Genomic DNA, 17,576 nt, shown 5'->3' with positions numbered 1-17,576 from the left:
GGGCAAAATACACCTCCCTGCCTCACTCACTTCGAGACCCCTTTCACACCACGCCCGTGAACCCCCTTGTGCAGACATGAGGTCAAGCTCCAAAGATCACAGAGAGGAGCCAGACGACACAGTGAGAAAGTCAGCCAAAAGGAGGGGAGACCGCAGCTCCAAAATCCTCCTTCCCCCCCCCAAAAAAAAGCCAGGCCCAAAGTCTCAGCTACAGGCGCCCTCCTTTACAACGCCTGTGTGCGGAAGTCAGGGAGCACTCTTGCAGAAACATCAGCCCAGGGAAATTCAAATGAGGAAGAAGCGGTGCAAGAGACAGAGGGAGGGAGAACGGGGGGGGGGGGGGGGGGGGACAGAGAGGGAGGACAATAGTGAGGAAATTGGATAAAAGAATGAGATGGAGGCGCCGTAGGTAGGAAGGAGGGGGGGGGGAAAGGAGGTGGGACGGCGGGGCTGGCTTGGAGGGCCTGCTGAGGCTGCAGGTTAAGATAATGTGTAGATCTGAAGAGATTTGCGCCAAACATTTTTATTCATTTTTTGATTACTCCCATCTCTCTCGACCCCCCCCACCTCCTCCTTCGATGCTCTTGTCTTTCCGTTTGTTTGTTTTTTGGCATTAGTGTTACGAGTGCGTGCGTCGGCACCTGCATGCCGATGAGAGGTCGAATATTTCGTAAACACAAATTCGCACAAGCCCGCCACGTACATATCAATACATGATGCGCACAAACATACTTAAAAATGCATCAGAGTAGAGCAGCTGAGCCGACAGTGAAGCAAATGCAAGGCGCTTACAAATTTGCCGACAAGGATCCTACATACACAAAGCCAAGCCTTTTTCACTGCCTATGAGAGGCGACGTTTTTCTGTGTCACCGTTGTGCATAATGGCCACAAACTGAATGGCGGCGGCGGCGGCGGCGACGCTGAGCTGTCAATTTCGCACCTTCAAAGGCTGTGTCAGAGCTGTACGAGAGGTAGGGCGACGGTTATGTGTCAGGAAATGGGACAGTAGGAGTGTGACCTTTCAGACCCGATACAGTACAATAGTGCTGTTAACAAATTGGTGGTAATTCGGCCATTCCTGCATAGTGTAACTGTTAGCGCGAGCTCACTTTCTATGACAGTTACAGACTAAAGCCACGTGGGGAAAAAAATGACACGTGGCTTGTATCGTAGTTGCATTTCTGATGTTTGGAACGACCTCATCTACGTGAAAATCGCTAAGGAATTCAATGAGTTATAATGAACGGAGCCAAACACAGCCATGGTGGTGCCTATATTCGCGTCATCAACCAGGCAAGGCTTGCGCTACTATCTAGCTAGCTAGATGGCAGGCTAGCATCCAGCATTCAGGATGTTTGGCGCGAGGACTATTTACCACTATTTTACCGAAGAGTGCAATAACTGACCCAGATTCTACTGTTGGCCACAACAGCAATGTGAGATTCTACTTAAAGGGAAGTCAACACAAACATTTTTTTTTTCAAGAATATGTTCTATGCAGGCCCACTAGTTGAAACAAGGCAATATGATTAATATAAAATATGAGTTAAGCAGCAAAATCCACCCGTTTTTAGCCATGTCCGGGGGCGGGCATTTTGTCACTTCTGTCGACTAAAAATGACATCACAACTGCTCAGGGCTCAGATAACGACCAATCACGGCTCACCTGTTTTCTGAAGCTGAGCTATGATTGGTCGTCATCTGAGCTCTGAGGGTGTATGATTCTAAAAAACGGGTGGATTTTGTTGCTTAACTCATATTCCAGAAACACAATATTAACCAGAATGATGTGTATCAACTAGTGGGCCTGCATAGAATCGTATGGGATTCCTGCGGGATGGGAGTCAACTTTATCTTTAGTCACGGAATTGCGACGGTACAGGATAAAAATTTCACGGGAGCAGATGGCAGCGGGAGAGTCCATGAGGAAGAGGGCCCACAAACGTTTTTGGGGCGTTTTTTTTTTTCTTTATGTAGCTGACCTCCAAAATTGGAGCAGTACTGGAATGGTAGTCATTCTGAACAGCCGTGACGTGACGGGACGGGACGGGACAGGATTTTGGAACAGGACGGTATGGGATTTTTTTTTCTGTGGGAGTGGGATGGTACTGGAGTGAAAATCCACTCCTGTGTCACCCTCTAGTGTAGATAAAGCGCTATATAAGTCTTCTTCATTTACAATTTAGGGCAAAGTTTATTTATTTTCCAGGAAATGCATATTTCCCCTCCCAGAAATACGTCATATTAAGTTACAAATCCAATTGCAAGTCTTCCACTGACGGTTAGGGTTACTGCGCGACAGTATACTAAAACATGAGCAGGCCTAATATTTTTTTTTACGGATTTGTAATAAGGCAAATACAATACCTCAATAATATTACAATTTTGAGTGACTTGATTTTTGTGGAAAAAAATGTAGAAATTGAGGCTTCTTGTTCGGTAGTTTTTTGCCGTCCTAGAATGGTAATTTTCATTACCATTTCTATTTCATAGAGCCCTTTGCACTGGATAAAAAAAAAAATACAATTTGTGGTTGGTTATTTGGTTGTTTGCTTCAAACTGTGTGTTGTTGGGCTAGGATAGTGGATCTTTTATACATTGCATTGAAAAATGTATTACCAAAAATGATATACTAAGAGTATGTATTTTGCAGGCATGCACATATTTTGTCCATATTTAAATAGCATTTTTGTCATGCATCTAGTTAGGAAGTGAGTGGTCCTATGTGGCCCCCCGAGGAGCTCTGATGAAAAACTGTGACCCCCTCCAGCATTTAAGTTGCCCATCCCTGGTCTAAGAAGAAACAACTTGGCCATAATAACTAATTAAACAAAATACACACACACACACATATGCACACCTGCATTGCTGTCAGTACCGCCTTCCAGGTTGAGTGAAATGCACTGGTCTCCATCCTGCTTGCCTTGACCCAGGATCATCCAGTTTTCCACAACATCCGAATGGGAGGAGGTGGATGAAAGGGATAATTCTGAATCAGATTTGAATTCCAACTCTGGATCTGATTGTGAGCTGCTTGAATCCAATGTCACTGGAATAATATCATTCGTCTTTTTATGGGGCGGCTATAAAAAGAAATACACACAAAAAGTCTTAAGTTGCATTTAGAAAAGAAAATCGACTTGTCAGTGTACCCCGCTGACTCATAGATGATCGGTTTCGGTGTTATGAACCCCTGATCGGAACATCCCTAATTTGTATGTCCTGTATTTCCTCAAGTGGCCTCTGCTCAAACTGACGTCATGCCTACTACGGCTTGAAGCAAAAAGATGACAAGTTAACTTTAGTATTTCGCCCTGACGTTTAAAGCCGAAGTCAACCCAAACATCTTTTTTTCGAGAATATGTTCCCAGCAGGCTCACTAGTTGAAACACGGCATTCTGGTTGATTTTGCCTTTGTGGAATAAGTATTAATCCATTCGTTTTTAGCCATCGCTGGGGGCGGCCATTTTGTCATTTCTGTCGACTGAAAATGACATCACAACTGCTCACAACGACCAATCCCGGCTCAGATTCAGAGAACAGGTCAGCCGTGATTGGTCGTTACTTGAACAGTTGCGATGTCATTTTCAGTCGACAGAAGACAAAATGGCCGCCCCCTGAGATGGCTAAAAACGAGCGCATTTTGCTGCTAAATTTATATTCCACAAACGCAAAATTAATTAGAATGCCGTGTTTCAGCTAGTGGACCTGCTGGGAACATATTCTTGAAAAAAAAGATGTTTGGGTTGACTTCCGCTTTAAAGCTTGATGTCAAATAAATCACCAGTCACGAAATCGCTACCTTTGGCTATCCTGATCGCCGCTAGTCTTATTGTGGTCGGACGTGCTTGAAGTGAGTTCACTACAAGGAGGGCGATGCGATGACATCAACAAACGTTATCGCAGTCGGTTTGTCGAGCCCAAATCTTATGTCGGTCAATTACCAGCAGCGGTACTTTACAGGCCAAGCGCGTGATACGTCAATCGCTCACTGGCAAACTCCAAATTAATCTCCCGCGCAATTCGTCCAGTCCTCCCCGAACATTTGTGATTTCCCCGTAACAAACCAGAATGCAACTACCTTTCGGGCCAGGGCGGACGTCAGCACTCGGTTTACGCTGCCTCCCTTCGAGGCACAAACCCCTTCATCATCATCATCATCATCAGAAGAGGAGTGACTTTCAGAGATGGTTATAACTTCCGGGCTGGAGGCAATGACGATGACTTCCTCAAATCTCGGCAATGGTGTTCGGACTTTAGGGCCACTTTTCCCCTTCCTCTGTTTGACCCTCTTGTCACTCTTGTAGCCGCGTCGCTGCTGCAGCTCGACAGTATTCGATGATCGTGGTATGTTTTGGGCAGAGTCTTTAAGTTCTACATTAACGGCCGTCTCTGCACTGCTGTCAGCCGCATCAATCTCCTGGCTTGGCTCGTCTTCTCCATCTAGCACCTCCAAATCCACAGTGTTGGAAGAGTAGTGGAGCTGACTGTAGAGGTGGAACTCCAGCTCACTGATGGCCTCTGATGCCTCAGATTCCACCCCATCGCCGTGGTAGAGATCATCCTCCAACACCTGCCGGTCCTGATAGCTGCAGTACATCACCACAATGGACCCTCCGTACACAGGTGCTCAGATGCACAGATGTAGACATGCACGCTGCCCAGGCCACTCACACTATGAACACAAACGAATAAGGTGTCAAAATGATCATGTTTTAAAATCATCTTTGGTTTACAAACACTCATTAACTTATTCTTACACTAGCGTGTGAGAGTTAAGAATGTTAACAACTGAGAGGTGCTGCAGTATGTGACCTTTGTGTTTTGCCACTGCCATTTAAGTTATTTATTTTTAGGTTTTACTAAAAGCAGTGGTTAACTTATTTTTCCACTTGTAAGGCAAGTATATAAAAAAATAAATAAATCCGAAACTAATGCATTCTACCTTTGAGAGTCCGTTGTACAAGTCTCCGACAATTTTTTCAAGGAGCTGAAAAAAAACTGCGGGCAAATTATAGTGCATTACATTTTGTGCAAAATCTTAAAACATTAACAAGAGAACTAAGTGGAAAACATTTAAGCAACAAAACATATTCATCTGATTATTTGTCATAGAGGAATAATATATTTGAGTTCTCACAATAATTGTTATGGCTATTAAGATTCATTAGGAAACAGAACTATATTTAACATATAACACTGGTCAACAGCAAATTTTAAATCCGAGAAGGATTTATGTGTCCCTCAACATATTTTGACGCGGATTTAAAAAATGTCTTTACTTTTCTCAAGCACAGTGGGTTTTCCAGATATTTTTATTTTGTTTCTTTTATGTTTGACCTATAAAAAACCTTGCACAATATTAATTTTACCATGCATTATGACGTTTCAGAAAAGAAAATCCACTTGTTGCTGAACCTAACTACTACTAGATATATTACTATATAAAATTAATCATTACATTTACCAAAACCTGGTGTGTGATATGAAATGTGATAGAGAAAAAAAACAGGCAGATTCTGAATCAGTTAAAAAAAAAAATCATCTAGAAAGGTTTACTTGCAGTTCTAATTAAAAAAAAAATGTATGTTGTTCCTCAAATTAATCCACATCTCTCCAGTCAAAATTTACCAATTTCAGTGGCCCTTGGATAAAACTATTTGAACTATTATCTTCAGCGCTTAGGAAGAAGAGTTTAGAAAGCTGACATCAATTACAGGACAAACTTTGGTCTTGGTTCTGAAATCCATGTGGGCTTGTTAGCCAAGCAGAGGAAAACATGGTCCAGTTCCACTCCTCCCTCTTGTTTTAACTTTTTTTTTTTGGTGGGGGGGGGGTTCTTCTTTTAAATTGTAGCTTCCGTGCAAAGAAACACATCGTGTCAATTGATGGCCAAGAACAAATCTGGTGGACTTGGATAATAATTATGTTAGAAGTTAATTTGCACAATCTCTCTTGCGTGCACACGCAGACACAGTGGACTGAGAAATGGTACTGGCCCATTGCCCTGTCTAGTCCTGCGTGTCTGCACCATGATGGCTAGAGATGATTGGCCTCTCTCAATGACCACCGGCTGCAGAAGCGCCACGCTAGGCTGTCACAAGCCGTCCACGGGGATTAACAGGACAGAAAAGAAGAATCTCAGCCAATCGCAGCAAAAACCGTCAGCTCTGTGTGAAAGTTGAGCGGATCACAGAAACTGTAATCTGGTTAAAACTACAACAATCGTGAAAATAAAACGAGGGCATTCAATAAAGCAGAAGCGCTTAAAATGATGGTTCTAGTACAGAGATCCGATCACAAGAATGGCAAAATAGTAGGCTACTGCGACGCTGGTAGTGTATTAGCAGGCTTGCTTGCATTTGGAGTAGACCGGTTGACGTGCCGCAACATCATTCATCGTGTCAACGTAGGCATGTGTGTATGACTAATAGTATCCGGACATCGCACACTGTATACACGCATCCATCCTCGAAAATGCTCATCATCAGTACATGCTAAAATATTCGCACTCGAGCTATCTTGAATATGTATGGCAGTAGCCTTAAGCTAGCAAAGTGCTAGCTAGCCGGCAGACGCGCTGTCGCGCATGTTTGCTTTCACATCCAGCCACCTTAAGTAAAACAAAACTCAAACAAAACTCCAAACCACCGTGCTGGTTGACCAATTAAATATCGCGGGCTTTAATTTGTCAAATATCGACCGATCTGGCAAGCATGTGTCATTATAGTTGTGCCCACGTGCTCGAAACAGCATAGCAGGATGTAAACAACAATATGCGCATCAGTCACGAAAACGCTTGACGAAAGAAAATATCAATGTCTGCGGGTGTTCTGCATCATGATGACGTAATTTTATCGATACAATATACATCCACGGCCTTACCTTAAAGCCCCAAACTGATGCGTCTGTGCTCACATATACAAAGTAAAGTCCCCACTTCTGAACCGAGACACTGAGAAGTACTTCCGGGTTTGGTCGACGGAAAAAAGGTTGGCCAACCAGAATGTTTCACTCTGCCTGGCCAGCACTCGAGATTACAAGGAGCATTCCAAGGAAGCCAGAGAACAATGTAACACTGATATTATTACGTACATTTGGAATTGTTGTGATCATTGTTAAATTTTGAATATTTAACTGCCTTGTGTGTGTGTGTGGGGGGGGGGGGGGGGTCTGTAGCAGAGGACGTAAACAAACTAAATCATGTGCCATTAGTTTGTACAAGTTGATTCGTGGCTAAAGAAGAAAGTATTCAGTTCATCTGTTTAGCAGGTCTTTTTTGTTGTTGTTTATGTTGGACTATAACTTTGAATTCCTTCTCAGTGGTCGCTGTTAGGAGTAGCACTACTAGTTTATATAATACTTAATACTTTCTCAGCATTTATTGAGTCAAGGCACCAAAAGAAAAATCTCATTACACACAGACCAAACCAAAACAAAAATGTCACAGAATGTAAGAATGTACTCAATGTACTCACTCAGTGTGAAATCAGGGCCTGTTTAATTGAAACCAATTAATATACCGTACGAAGCCATAACTTCTGTTGTATGAATGGCAATACGATTCATGTAGATTCTGCCATCTAATGGAAGAACATTTCACTGGCGTCGGGCCGAAACCTTGTACCTCCAAATTAGTCACTTTTCAGGAGACCCCAAAAAATGGCAAGTTAGTTCAACCAATTGCATTGCATCGTGAAAGAGAGCACGCCATTTTCAACACTTTAGATTTAGGTAAGTAATGTGTAAAAATGTGTGGACTGACCGAAAATATATTTTTGAAAAAAATCTGAAATTCACCAAAAGTTGGTCTGCCTATCAACATACATCACTGGCATAGATAGATTAACAAAGATGTATCTGTAATTACTAAAATAATTTTCAAATGAAGTGAAATTTAGATCATTTCTCTTTCCCTGGTTGGGAGTCACTGTTTACGTTATTCCTCTCTCGCTGCTGTATTTGCTGAACTTATTTTAAGTTGAGAGGCTGTCATTCTCTCTTTAATTTTACTCTCAACATGTTTATTTGTTGAATTGCAGTCGACCTGAAACATAATGCGATCTGTCTGACATATACTTCCAGACATTGCGGGCTGTTCAAGTCTAGCAGTATATTTCCTATCTACACTTTTCTGTCACCATTCAAAAATGTCAAAGTACACTGCGTGTAAATAACGCCGCTGATACAGCTCTACAGTAATTCCATGCAAAGTCATATCAACTTCCAGCGGAATATATTTGCTCTCACATTGTTGTGAAGCGTTTGATTATTGAAATGTCACCACTCAAACCGATTTTGTCATGTTCTGCTTTGGCTACAGTCACACCCAGCCCAATTTCATCTTAACTCCAGCCCAAATACGAAATGTCACAATGTGCACAAGACCCTCGCCGCGTGCACGCATGTCTGAGCAACAGCCCGGAATCCTCCAGCCCGCGCTATTATTGCACGTTGATTGGAATGGAAATCTATATGTAAATGTTCTCCAACAGACTTGCTATCGCCATCAGTCGTATTTACAACAAGGTGAACGCGCAAAAACGACGCCACACTGACTTTCATGACCGTGTTGCATTAGCATCCGCCTCTTCCTCTCCTTTATATCAAGAGAATAATTGCAAACTCCGTGGATCCAACTATGGGAATCGCTTTCATAATGGTAGCGGAGAATGCTATTCTAATAAGGATTCAGCGAGCGAATGCCATCTGATTCTTGAGGCGTCCCCATGCGTGTCAACACCGAAAGGCCATCACTGAGTTGGATTGTTTCCTGCCAAAGGTTAGACTGCACCTATAGGTTCACTATCAACTCTTTCAGGCTGTCTATGCCCGCACATGCACAAACGCTTCTAATCCTGCATCCGCTTTGTTTTTGGGAGGTGCATATGTGGGAGGAGGAGGGAGTCTGCGCCTCCTCCGCTCCTCATATCTCCCTAAATTGGATGCCGGTTCGGGATGCCTGACTGCCTCGGTGAAATTGTGATGTGGCTGCCTGATTTAGACTTCCGTGCATCCGCTGGTATTTACTATTATTATTTTAGAAAAGGTCGGGGACCGGCTGAACGGAGGCATCTGGTTCACCAGTTCATCTCTAAGTGCGTGGACCAGTGGAGTGTTAAAGATGGATGGAGTGTCCGGGACAGGGGTTTAAAATCCCCTGATTTCCAATCAGACATTCCTGGAGGATGGTTCTGCCTGATGAATGATCTTTATTGGAGAAAAGGAGTTAAAAGAAGCATGTCATTGCTCTCATTTGATGGTGTTTTTGTGCGCCTTACACTATACGGCTGCCACTACCCGTCGCTGTGGCCAAGGCACACAATGTGTCCTCCGGATTTATTGCCAATATTTTGAAGCTGTTGGTCATTTGTTTAAGAAATACAGCCGTCCGATGTCTATGAAGGACCCAACTGGATCCTCGGCTATGCTATCGCTTGGAGTCATTTGTTGGGATGAAAACGGTGATGGCGGGTTTTATGGACATTGTTCTCAAAATAACACAAAAACAAGCTTTCCTCTCTAAATTTGGAGAAACTGTTGTTGCAATACATCAGAAGTGATTGAAATGGAAGAACTACAACAAGTAACGTGTTGGTTTTGCTCCATTGTAGCAGTCAGTTTTCGGCTTCAAAATAGTACACAGTGAGGAACTGTGGAAAGCCTGCTGCATTGAACACATCCGTCGTCAGACGGATCACAAACAACACCAATGGAGGAGAATGCGAGTGTCCTGTATTTATCATTGGCTACAGCAAGGATATTATTACCAGTATTATGAGGGGGGAAAAAGTTGTTTTCAAAAGGTCTTGCAATAAATTATTAAACATTTTAACGAGTGCCTTAAGACAAAGTCAACCCAAAACATTTATGCAGGCCCACTAGTTGAAACATGGCATTCTGATTAATATGAGTTCAGCAGTAAAATCCTCCCTTTGGCCATCTCTGGGGGCGGCCATTTTGTATCTTCTGTCGACTGAAAATGACATCACAGTTGCTCAGGGCTCAGACAACGGCCAATTATGGCTCAGCTTCAGAAAACAAATGCACTGTGATTGGTCGTTACCTGAGCCCTGAGCAACTGTGATGTCATTTTCAGTCGACAGACGTGACAAAATGGCCGACCCCTAAGATGTCTAAAAATGAGTGGAATTTGCTGCTGAAAGAGGAAGTCAACCGAAAATAAAATCTTTACAATAATATGTTCTATGCAGTCCCACCAGTCCAAACACGACATTTTGATTGGTATTGTGTTTGTGCAATATGAGTTACGCAGTAAAATCCACCCGTTTTTGGCCATCTCTGTGGGCGGCCATTTTGCCACTTGCTGTCGACTGAAAATGACATCACAGTTGCGCAAGGCTCAGCTCACAACCAATCATGGGCCGTGATAGGTTGTTACCTGAGCAACTGTGATGTCATTTTTAGTCGACAGACGTGACAAAATGGCCGCCCATGAGATGGCTGAAAGCAGGTGGATTCTGCTGCTTAACTTGTATTCCACAAATGCAATATTAATCAGAATGTCATGTTTGGACTAGTGAAGGCGCATAATACTTATTGCAAAGTTTTTCGGAGCGGTTGACTTGCGCAACCTGACGCCACATCCACATGCGAGAAAGGGTGTGGCTCTAAAAAAGGTTAGAGGCATGTTGACGTCATGTGCTGGTTAATCAAATCAATTCCATTCAAGGTTAAAGTCAAACTAAGAATCGGTATAGTCTGAAGATGCTGCATAAAAAAGAAAGGCTGACAACACCTTTTCTGTGCATGCGGGGCCTGTGGCTGGTGCCGATGGGGATTTGATGAACTTGTGAGCAGAAGCTCGTATGTGAACTCACGCGCTCACACACACTTGCACTTCTTGACGCCGCAACACCTCTTTCCCCGGCAGCAAAATATAAAACAACAGTGACAGCAACCTTGTTGGCTCTTGTTGAATGGTCACGCTGAAATGTATACCTTTACATATAAATGGCTTGGTGTCATGTTGTGTCACCTAATATTTCATGGACAAACAATGCGTCCAATTGCTCAATCCGCCCTGCTTGCCCTTAAGCCGCCATTCGACAGAGTAGCCACAGCAACGGCGAGGCTGGCGGCGAGAAAGGGAATCTTGTGTTGCCACACACAAGTGCCACTCTGAATTACATCCCGGGGATGTTGAGGTCATCTGGGCGGAGAGCAGACGCACAGCACACACACAAGTCCTCAACCAAGGTTTCGAAATGAAGTTTTTTTTTTTCCTTACATAAGGGGGAAAAATTGGATTATCAGACACAAAAGGGGCAGTATCGCTTTGTTAAATTCACACCAAACAATTCCAAAACACCGCAAATCTGCTGTATAAAGAAAGATTCAAAGTGAAGAATTGACTTTAGCCTTTGCAAAAGCACCAATAGGTTAAAAGCAAAAAAAAACGCAAAAAAAAAACATTTGTCCTGAAAGGGAGGTAAAATGCGAATGGTTTGGACAAGCAATGAATATTTGAAATAGAGAAATATATATAAAACACTCTGCCTTTGCAAACAATCAACTGACAGAAAAGCATATATACAGTATTTTATTTTAATAGTTTTTTTTTACATTAACTACAAACTATAACCCCATTCATAAAACCACTGTTACCCCTCAAAATAGTATCACCTCGATACAAGCACAATCATCAGATGAAATACTGAGTAACTTTGTAAAGGCAGATTTTTCCATGCAGCTCTTTTGTGACGACAACTTTCCCTTCAGGATAAAACTAGCGACTCCAACTCTTCACTCGCACGTTTCACTTGCGTCTTAAAAACCAATTTTGCCGCACTTTTCAACGCATCTCAAACAGTGTGGAGAAAAATCCCACACTGAGAGACACCACGCATGCACCTTCCTTTGTGGTTTACGTGTTGACTTTTTGTCTCACCCTTTAATGCGATTCTTTCCGGTTCCGCTCGGTCACAGCTCGGGTCACCGATCACAAAGCCCCCACTCCCCCAATCTCCAACATCCCTCCTCAACTGCACCCCCCCCCCCGCCCCCGTATTAATTACATTAATTAGCACAGGGATGAAAGACAAACAAGTGGTTATTAATTACTTAGAAGATCGTGCGGGATTTCTTTTTTTGAGGGTATCCAGCGCAAGCACCTCAACTAAGATTGAAAATAAAAACAACGGAATTAAACCTACATGAATTGTAATAGTTTGCGGTCATTTTAATGTAGCTACGATATATGTTGTTAACTTGTTACTAATTATTACTTCCTAAAAATTGTTAATGTACTTTTCTCATGTAGAGTGGGGAAAAAAAACATAACAATATGGAGATAAAAATATAGTAATAACAATAACGCAACGAAACGCTTGTCATAATAATAATAATAATAATAATAATAATAATAATAATAGGCTAAAAAAATAATATAGTGACAATTAATGTTTAACTGTGATTACTCTCAGATCATTTTAATCAAATTTTTTTCTTTTTCCTTATTCTGTGTGCGTGTGCGTGTGTGTGGGGGGGGCTCAGTAAAAAGCGTTTATGACAATAAATAACTCGAATAATCTCCTGTGAGATGAGGAAATGCACTAAATAATCCACCGTTGTCATGCTCATGCATACAATTGGATGTTTTGGGGTTAAGAAATCATTATTTCGCGTTATCGGAGTCATGCTCTTTCGAGGTTTGTTCCAGTTCCACTCAAATTATTCTTCTGAATGAAATAAAACAAATGATGTGACTTGGTTTCAGCGGGTTGCCCAAAAAATGTTTCTGTAAAAACTATAAAGTAATATAATGGTGCACGTAGACTTTGATAGTAAATACATTACTATCATAATAACATCATATTATTGTATTTCCTTAATAAACTAAAATGTAATTTGATGATGTTGGCGCGCTGGAAGGAGAATGTGCAGGGTCTCCGCGTTGTTGGCAACTAAATGGACTGACGTGTGTCCGCGCTTTGTTCCACGCTCAATTGTTTCCGGACGGTGTGTGCGTGACCCTGACACCCGACCTGCAGACTTGCAGACAAGTTCGACATGTGTAACGCCGTACACTGAGCCGCGTTTTATGTTTTGGGAGTCACATGCTTCATGCACAAAGCAATATCTGTTTTCAAACTCCTTTACCAGAAATGTGAAAGACGACGAAGACACACGTTATGAAAATTTTGTTTTTTCTTATATATGGATGCAGGTTCATCGCATGATTAATGCAAGCATCTTCCTCTGCAGCGAGAAAAAAACAACAACATCATCATCGGTACAAGGGTATATGCCAAAGTTGCTCATATTAAACCAAAAAATAAAATAAAATTATGTATATAAATATATATATATATATGATATTATTTTACAGAGTCACATTAGTAAAAAAAAAAAACACACACACAAAAAAAAATGCTCTTTTGCAATGAGAAATATGCACAATGACTTAAGTTTGTTATATTGTATATACGCCAGTATAACTTTATGTGTTAAAAAGGTTACATAGGCAAAAGTGAGCAAATATCCACCAACAAATAAAAAAATACAACAAGCCATGCCAGATACTTAAACAGACAATATCTGCCATGTTTTGTCTTTTAGTGAGTTTGCTGATTTGTTTTTGGCATTGCACATTTATTCTGCATTGTTGTAATAGGCATTGCTTTTCAAAAAAAATGAATGAATGAAAAAAATAAATAAATAAATAAATGTACAGAATTTCTGAGCCAAACGCAGAATTTCTGAAGAATTGTCAACACTCTATGGACACAGCACATTTATTCCACAATAAAAGGGGGAAAACAGTTCTATTGTTTGCTTTAGAATTACGTCAAAATACATTTAAAATACTTAGGAAGTAACTTTAGTGGAGCAAAAAGTGACTGCCACCGTCTACAGGCCAGAAACTTGACTTTATAGACGTAAAAAGGTAGATTGCAGGTATTCATCAACGAGGCGAAAGTACATAGAGGTTATTCTATATTCCAAATAGAAAACTTTTCTCTCAGTAGAACTATAATACGTTAATACGTTCACATTAGAATGAGTCGGTTAGATGGATTTCCTCCTTATTCATCCCAGACTGTGATAAACTAACTCTACGTAAACTTTGTTGTTTTTGCTGACCCCCAACAGCACTACTTGGATTGAAAGTGACAAAAGAGAGGGCAAGCTGGACAGACCGCTTCAAAGTGAAGGGCAAACTTTGGTGCTTTATTTCTGCGCGGAAGCTTGAAGGTTGCATATGTACGCGCGCACGCATGCATGCGCAGACGCGCGTGCGCGTGACCCATTCGGCCTAACGGCGTATGCAGTTTAGTGGCAGGAAAGGGGCAGAGGACATGAGCGCACATTGCGAGAGCGGCTCTTCTTTTACTCATTTCACGCCCCCCCCCCACCCCTTCCACGAGGAACCTCCTTTTTTTTTTTTTTTTTTTTTTTTTTTTTACAAATAAAGCGTTTAGTTGCAGCTGAGTGAACACTTGCAGGCAGCGCAATAAAAAGTGGAAGGGCCGAATTATTTCAACCTGCAATGCACCCCCCCCCCACACCAACAACTGTACGACAGAAAGAAGAGAGAGCGAGTAACAGTGTTACAAAGTCGGAGGGAGAGCGAGCGAGAGAGAGAGAGAGAGAGAGAGAGAGAGAGAGAGAGAGGGGAGTGGAGAGGGAGGATAGCAAAAACTTTGTTCTTTTTGCTTTTTCCCTCCCTCCTCCCTCCCTCTCCTCTTCTAAGTGGCTATCACGATGGACCTGCAGGGGCCCAGGAGTCGTGCACTGCGGCAGGGGAGAGCAGGTAGGCTCGCACCGGCTCACTTCCACCTCACGCCTCGTTTTCGTTCATTTTTGGAGCAGGCGAACCACGCGCCATCTCCGTGTTTGTTTGTTTTGATCACGCTATTGAAAGTCATTTCCCTGTAAACATTCAAACTGCTGTCGGAGTTGTGTAACTTTACTGCAAAGTTCCTGGCAAGTCATTCAAAGGCTGCGACAAAACTTGCCGCTCATCAAATTTGGGACTTTTTTTTTTTTTTTTTTTTTTTTAGCAAGATACTGCAAGTGGAAGGTTTATTTGGTGACCAGCTTGTTTTGTTGACATATATTTCACTGTTGGTATGTGTGTGCTTGTTCAAAGCACGGGATGGGGACTTCTTCTGCAGGTGCCATTAAAAGTATAAAGTCCAGACGGCCATACTAAATTTATGAAAAACTAGGATGCTATGATGTGTTTTGGGACTTTTTATACACTTTCATTTGCTCTATAGTAAGATCTGCTTGACAATATGTTCATTCCAAAGTGCCTTGATGAATAAGCCCAATTATGTCCAGTTAGCAATGTAGCACTTTGTAAGGCTATAGCAACACGTTTGGTACTAGCGAGAGGAATTTTAAAATGGACGCCAATAAGAGGCAGTACGACCACGTGATTCTTGTCAGCCAATCTGTGAAGAAAGGAAATAACACGATGACGGAAAGACATATCATTGTTAACACAACAAACACTCAAGTAAATAAATAAAAAAAAAAGAACTCTTGAATTTACTACAAAGGTTTTAGCATTCAAAATATTTATGTAGCCTGCGTTTGATTCTCAAAATGTGGCAAGAGTACTGGTTTGTAGTGCCACTCTGGTGTTATTCACAAATAGCTGAATTTAATGCTAAAAGTATTACGTTATATGTTATGTTATGTGGCTTCATATACGTATTTAAGTTTTAAGTACAATACGTTTGCTTGCGTTTCATCTTTTGGAACTGTTTGCTTGTTTACATGTTTTAATAGAAGTTTTATGTGCAATACATTTTTTGTATAATTATTTAAGCACAGTTTACCCTGTATTTAAGTCAAATGTTTATGTTCAAACACAGCAGCATTGCAGTTGTTTACAGTAATATTCAATAATGCACTTTTTGGGGCGAGTTGGGGGGGGTGCATCTTTTGATGAACACCTGGGCCTACTACACTCCTGTTTTTTTTTTTTTTTTTAAACGTTGGCCAATATGGTGGAACTTTTTTTGAGACAGTACACGTACTTGGTAGACAACGTTTGAGAATCTCTTCTTTAAAGGGTTCAGTCTCTTTGCTCCTAGTTCACCATTTTACTCCAGTTTTCAACATCCTGAAACAACTTAATTGGCTCCTGCGTGTTTTCCGTAGTGCAAGTAGTTCATCTGCTATATGAGTCTATTCATAAAACAGCGGGGTTCCCAGATCAGCACAATCGACCTTAATATGGCACCCAGTGGATAGCACATCATTTCATATCCATGCCTGCTGCTCTGTATTGATAAAACGTCTTTTGGAAGGTGGACAGCTAAGCCTCATTATTGTTCCTCATCATTTATTTTCATATGTTGATGGACAAGCACACAGAAAAAAAGTTCTAACATTTAGCAGGCGTTATACTTCATGAGCAGTTATATATATATATATATGAGTATAGTATCAGCAATTAGACAAATCGTGGCTCATTTTTTCCAGTCTTTTTAAAGTGGGCTTTAGCCACCAAAAGGAAAGGGATTTATTGCGATTGGATGATAACCGCAGAGGAAATCAAAAGGTTTTAGGAGGCCCTCCCCGTCGACTGCTGCAGTCGTGAGGGCCCAGGGCCTCTGCTTGCAACCTCTCCAGGAAATACGTGATCAGGGTGCAAAGAGCTGCCCCGAGCCGTTGGCCTTGCGTGAAAGCTCGTTCTCGAGAACACCAAAATAAACAAAAAAATCTCTCTCTCTCTCCCTTTCTCTCTGCACTCCATATGATATGTAATTTAAGGTCAAAAAGGAATTCCTAATTAGATGTCATCGACAGTCTTATTCTTTTTAATTCAGGATTACTGATAAATGATTTGATTTCGATAAACAAATATCAGGGAAGTGTGTTCATGGCATCAATGAATAGGAATGTGATTTTACGATGCAAGATAAAAAAAAAATTAAAAAGGTGTGTGTGTGTGTTTTTTTTTTTTTTTTGGAGTGTGGGGAAAAGAAGCAGAGATGACCTCAAGTGCCCCTCAAAGTGCATGAGAGCTTGTGGTCAGGCCTCACTTGACTCCTCATTAGGTGCATTACCAGCCAACCAAGTCATTACAAATGGACCAATAAGTGTGAATCGCCTTTGCGCAATATGTCGGCATATATTTTATTTATGATTTTTTTTGAGGAGTGGGGGTTTAATATTTCTATTTTGAACCTAGACCTATATTTCAAAAACAAAACGAAACGTAAGAGTTGAGATATACGAGGGGGCTTTCTCATTATGTTGACAGCCACGCGGGCGTGTAATAAACGAGCTTGGTGGAGTTAACATGCGCTATTAATTTTTCATTGCTTTTCCGTTTCGAGGCTCGGGCGCAAAAAGGCAAAACAGTCTTCCACGGTGGATGCATGGAGGGAAGGAAGAAAGGCACTACAACATCGCCTCCAATTTGCCTCCCAATGATTATCACGACCACAATTCGTCTTACTAATGTTTAAGAAAGTCTAATCTCCCCATTCCCTCCTCCGCGCTCCCATTTCCAACACTGAGAGGTCGGCTAATGAAATATGGTAATGTCTCAGGACCCCCGGATTAAAGTCGTCCCACCCTGATGGAAGT

The 17,576-nt window shown here is 41.7% G+C and overlaps 1 protein-coding gene and 1 long non-coding RNA gene across 3 annotated transcripts in view; both read right to left on the bottom strand.

The window, feature by feature from the left end:
• Nucleotides 1–7,036, bottom strand: part of zcchc7 (zinc finger, CCHC domain containing 7) — a 45,273-nt gene extending 38,237 nt beyond the window's left edge. The window contains exons 1-3 of the mRNA XM_086034097.1: nucleotides 6,888–7,036; nucleotides 4,084–4,677; nucleotides 2,863–3,085 (exon numbers count right to left, since the gene is read on the bottom strand). Coding sequence (XP_085890223.1) covers nucleotides 2,863–3,085; nucleotides 4,084–4,602 — 742 coding nt within the window. The 5' untranslated portion in view covers nucleotides 4,603–4,677; nucleotides 6,888–7,036. The remainder of the gene's footprint in view (nucleotides 1–2,862; nucleotides 3,086–4,083; nucleotides 4,678–6,887) is intronic.
• Nucleotides 7,037–14,994: 7,958 nt separating this feature from the next.
• Nucleotides 14,995–17,576, bottom strand: part of LOC147146388 (uncharacterized) — a 53,704-nt gene continuing 51,122 nt past the window's right edge. For both annotated transcript variants that reach the window (XR_015087272.1, XR_015087270.1), the window contains one exon: nucleotides 14,995–15,424. This is a non-coding gene — a long non-coding RNA (uncharacterized LOC147146388). The remainder of the gene's footprint in view (nucleotides 15,425–17,576) is intronic.

The sequence above is a fragment of the Filicampus tigris genome, chromosome 6 (genome assembly GCF_054856515.1).
Source record: "Filicampus tigris isolate MCC_2025a chromosome 6, RoL_Ftig_1.0, whole genome shotgun sequence".
Lineage (NCBI taxonomy): Eukaryota > Metazoa > Chordata > Actinopteri > Syngnathiformes > Syngnathidae > Filicampus > Filicampus tigris.
This window is presented reverse-complemented; position numbering and strand designations above follow the sequence as displayed.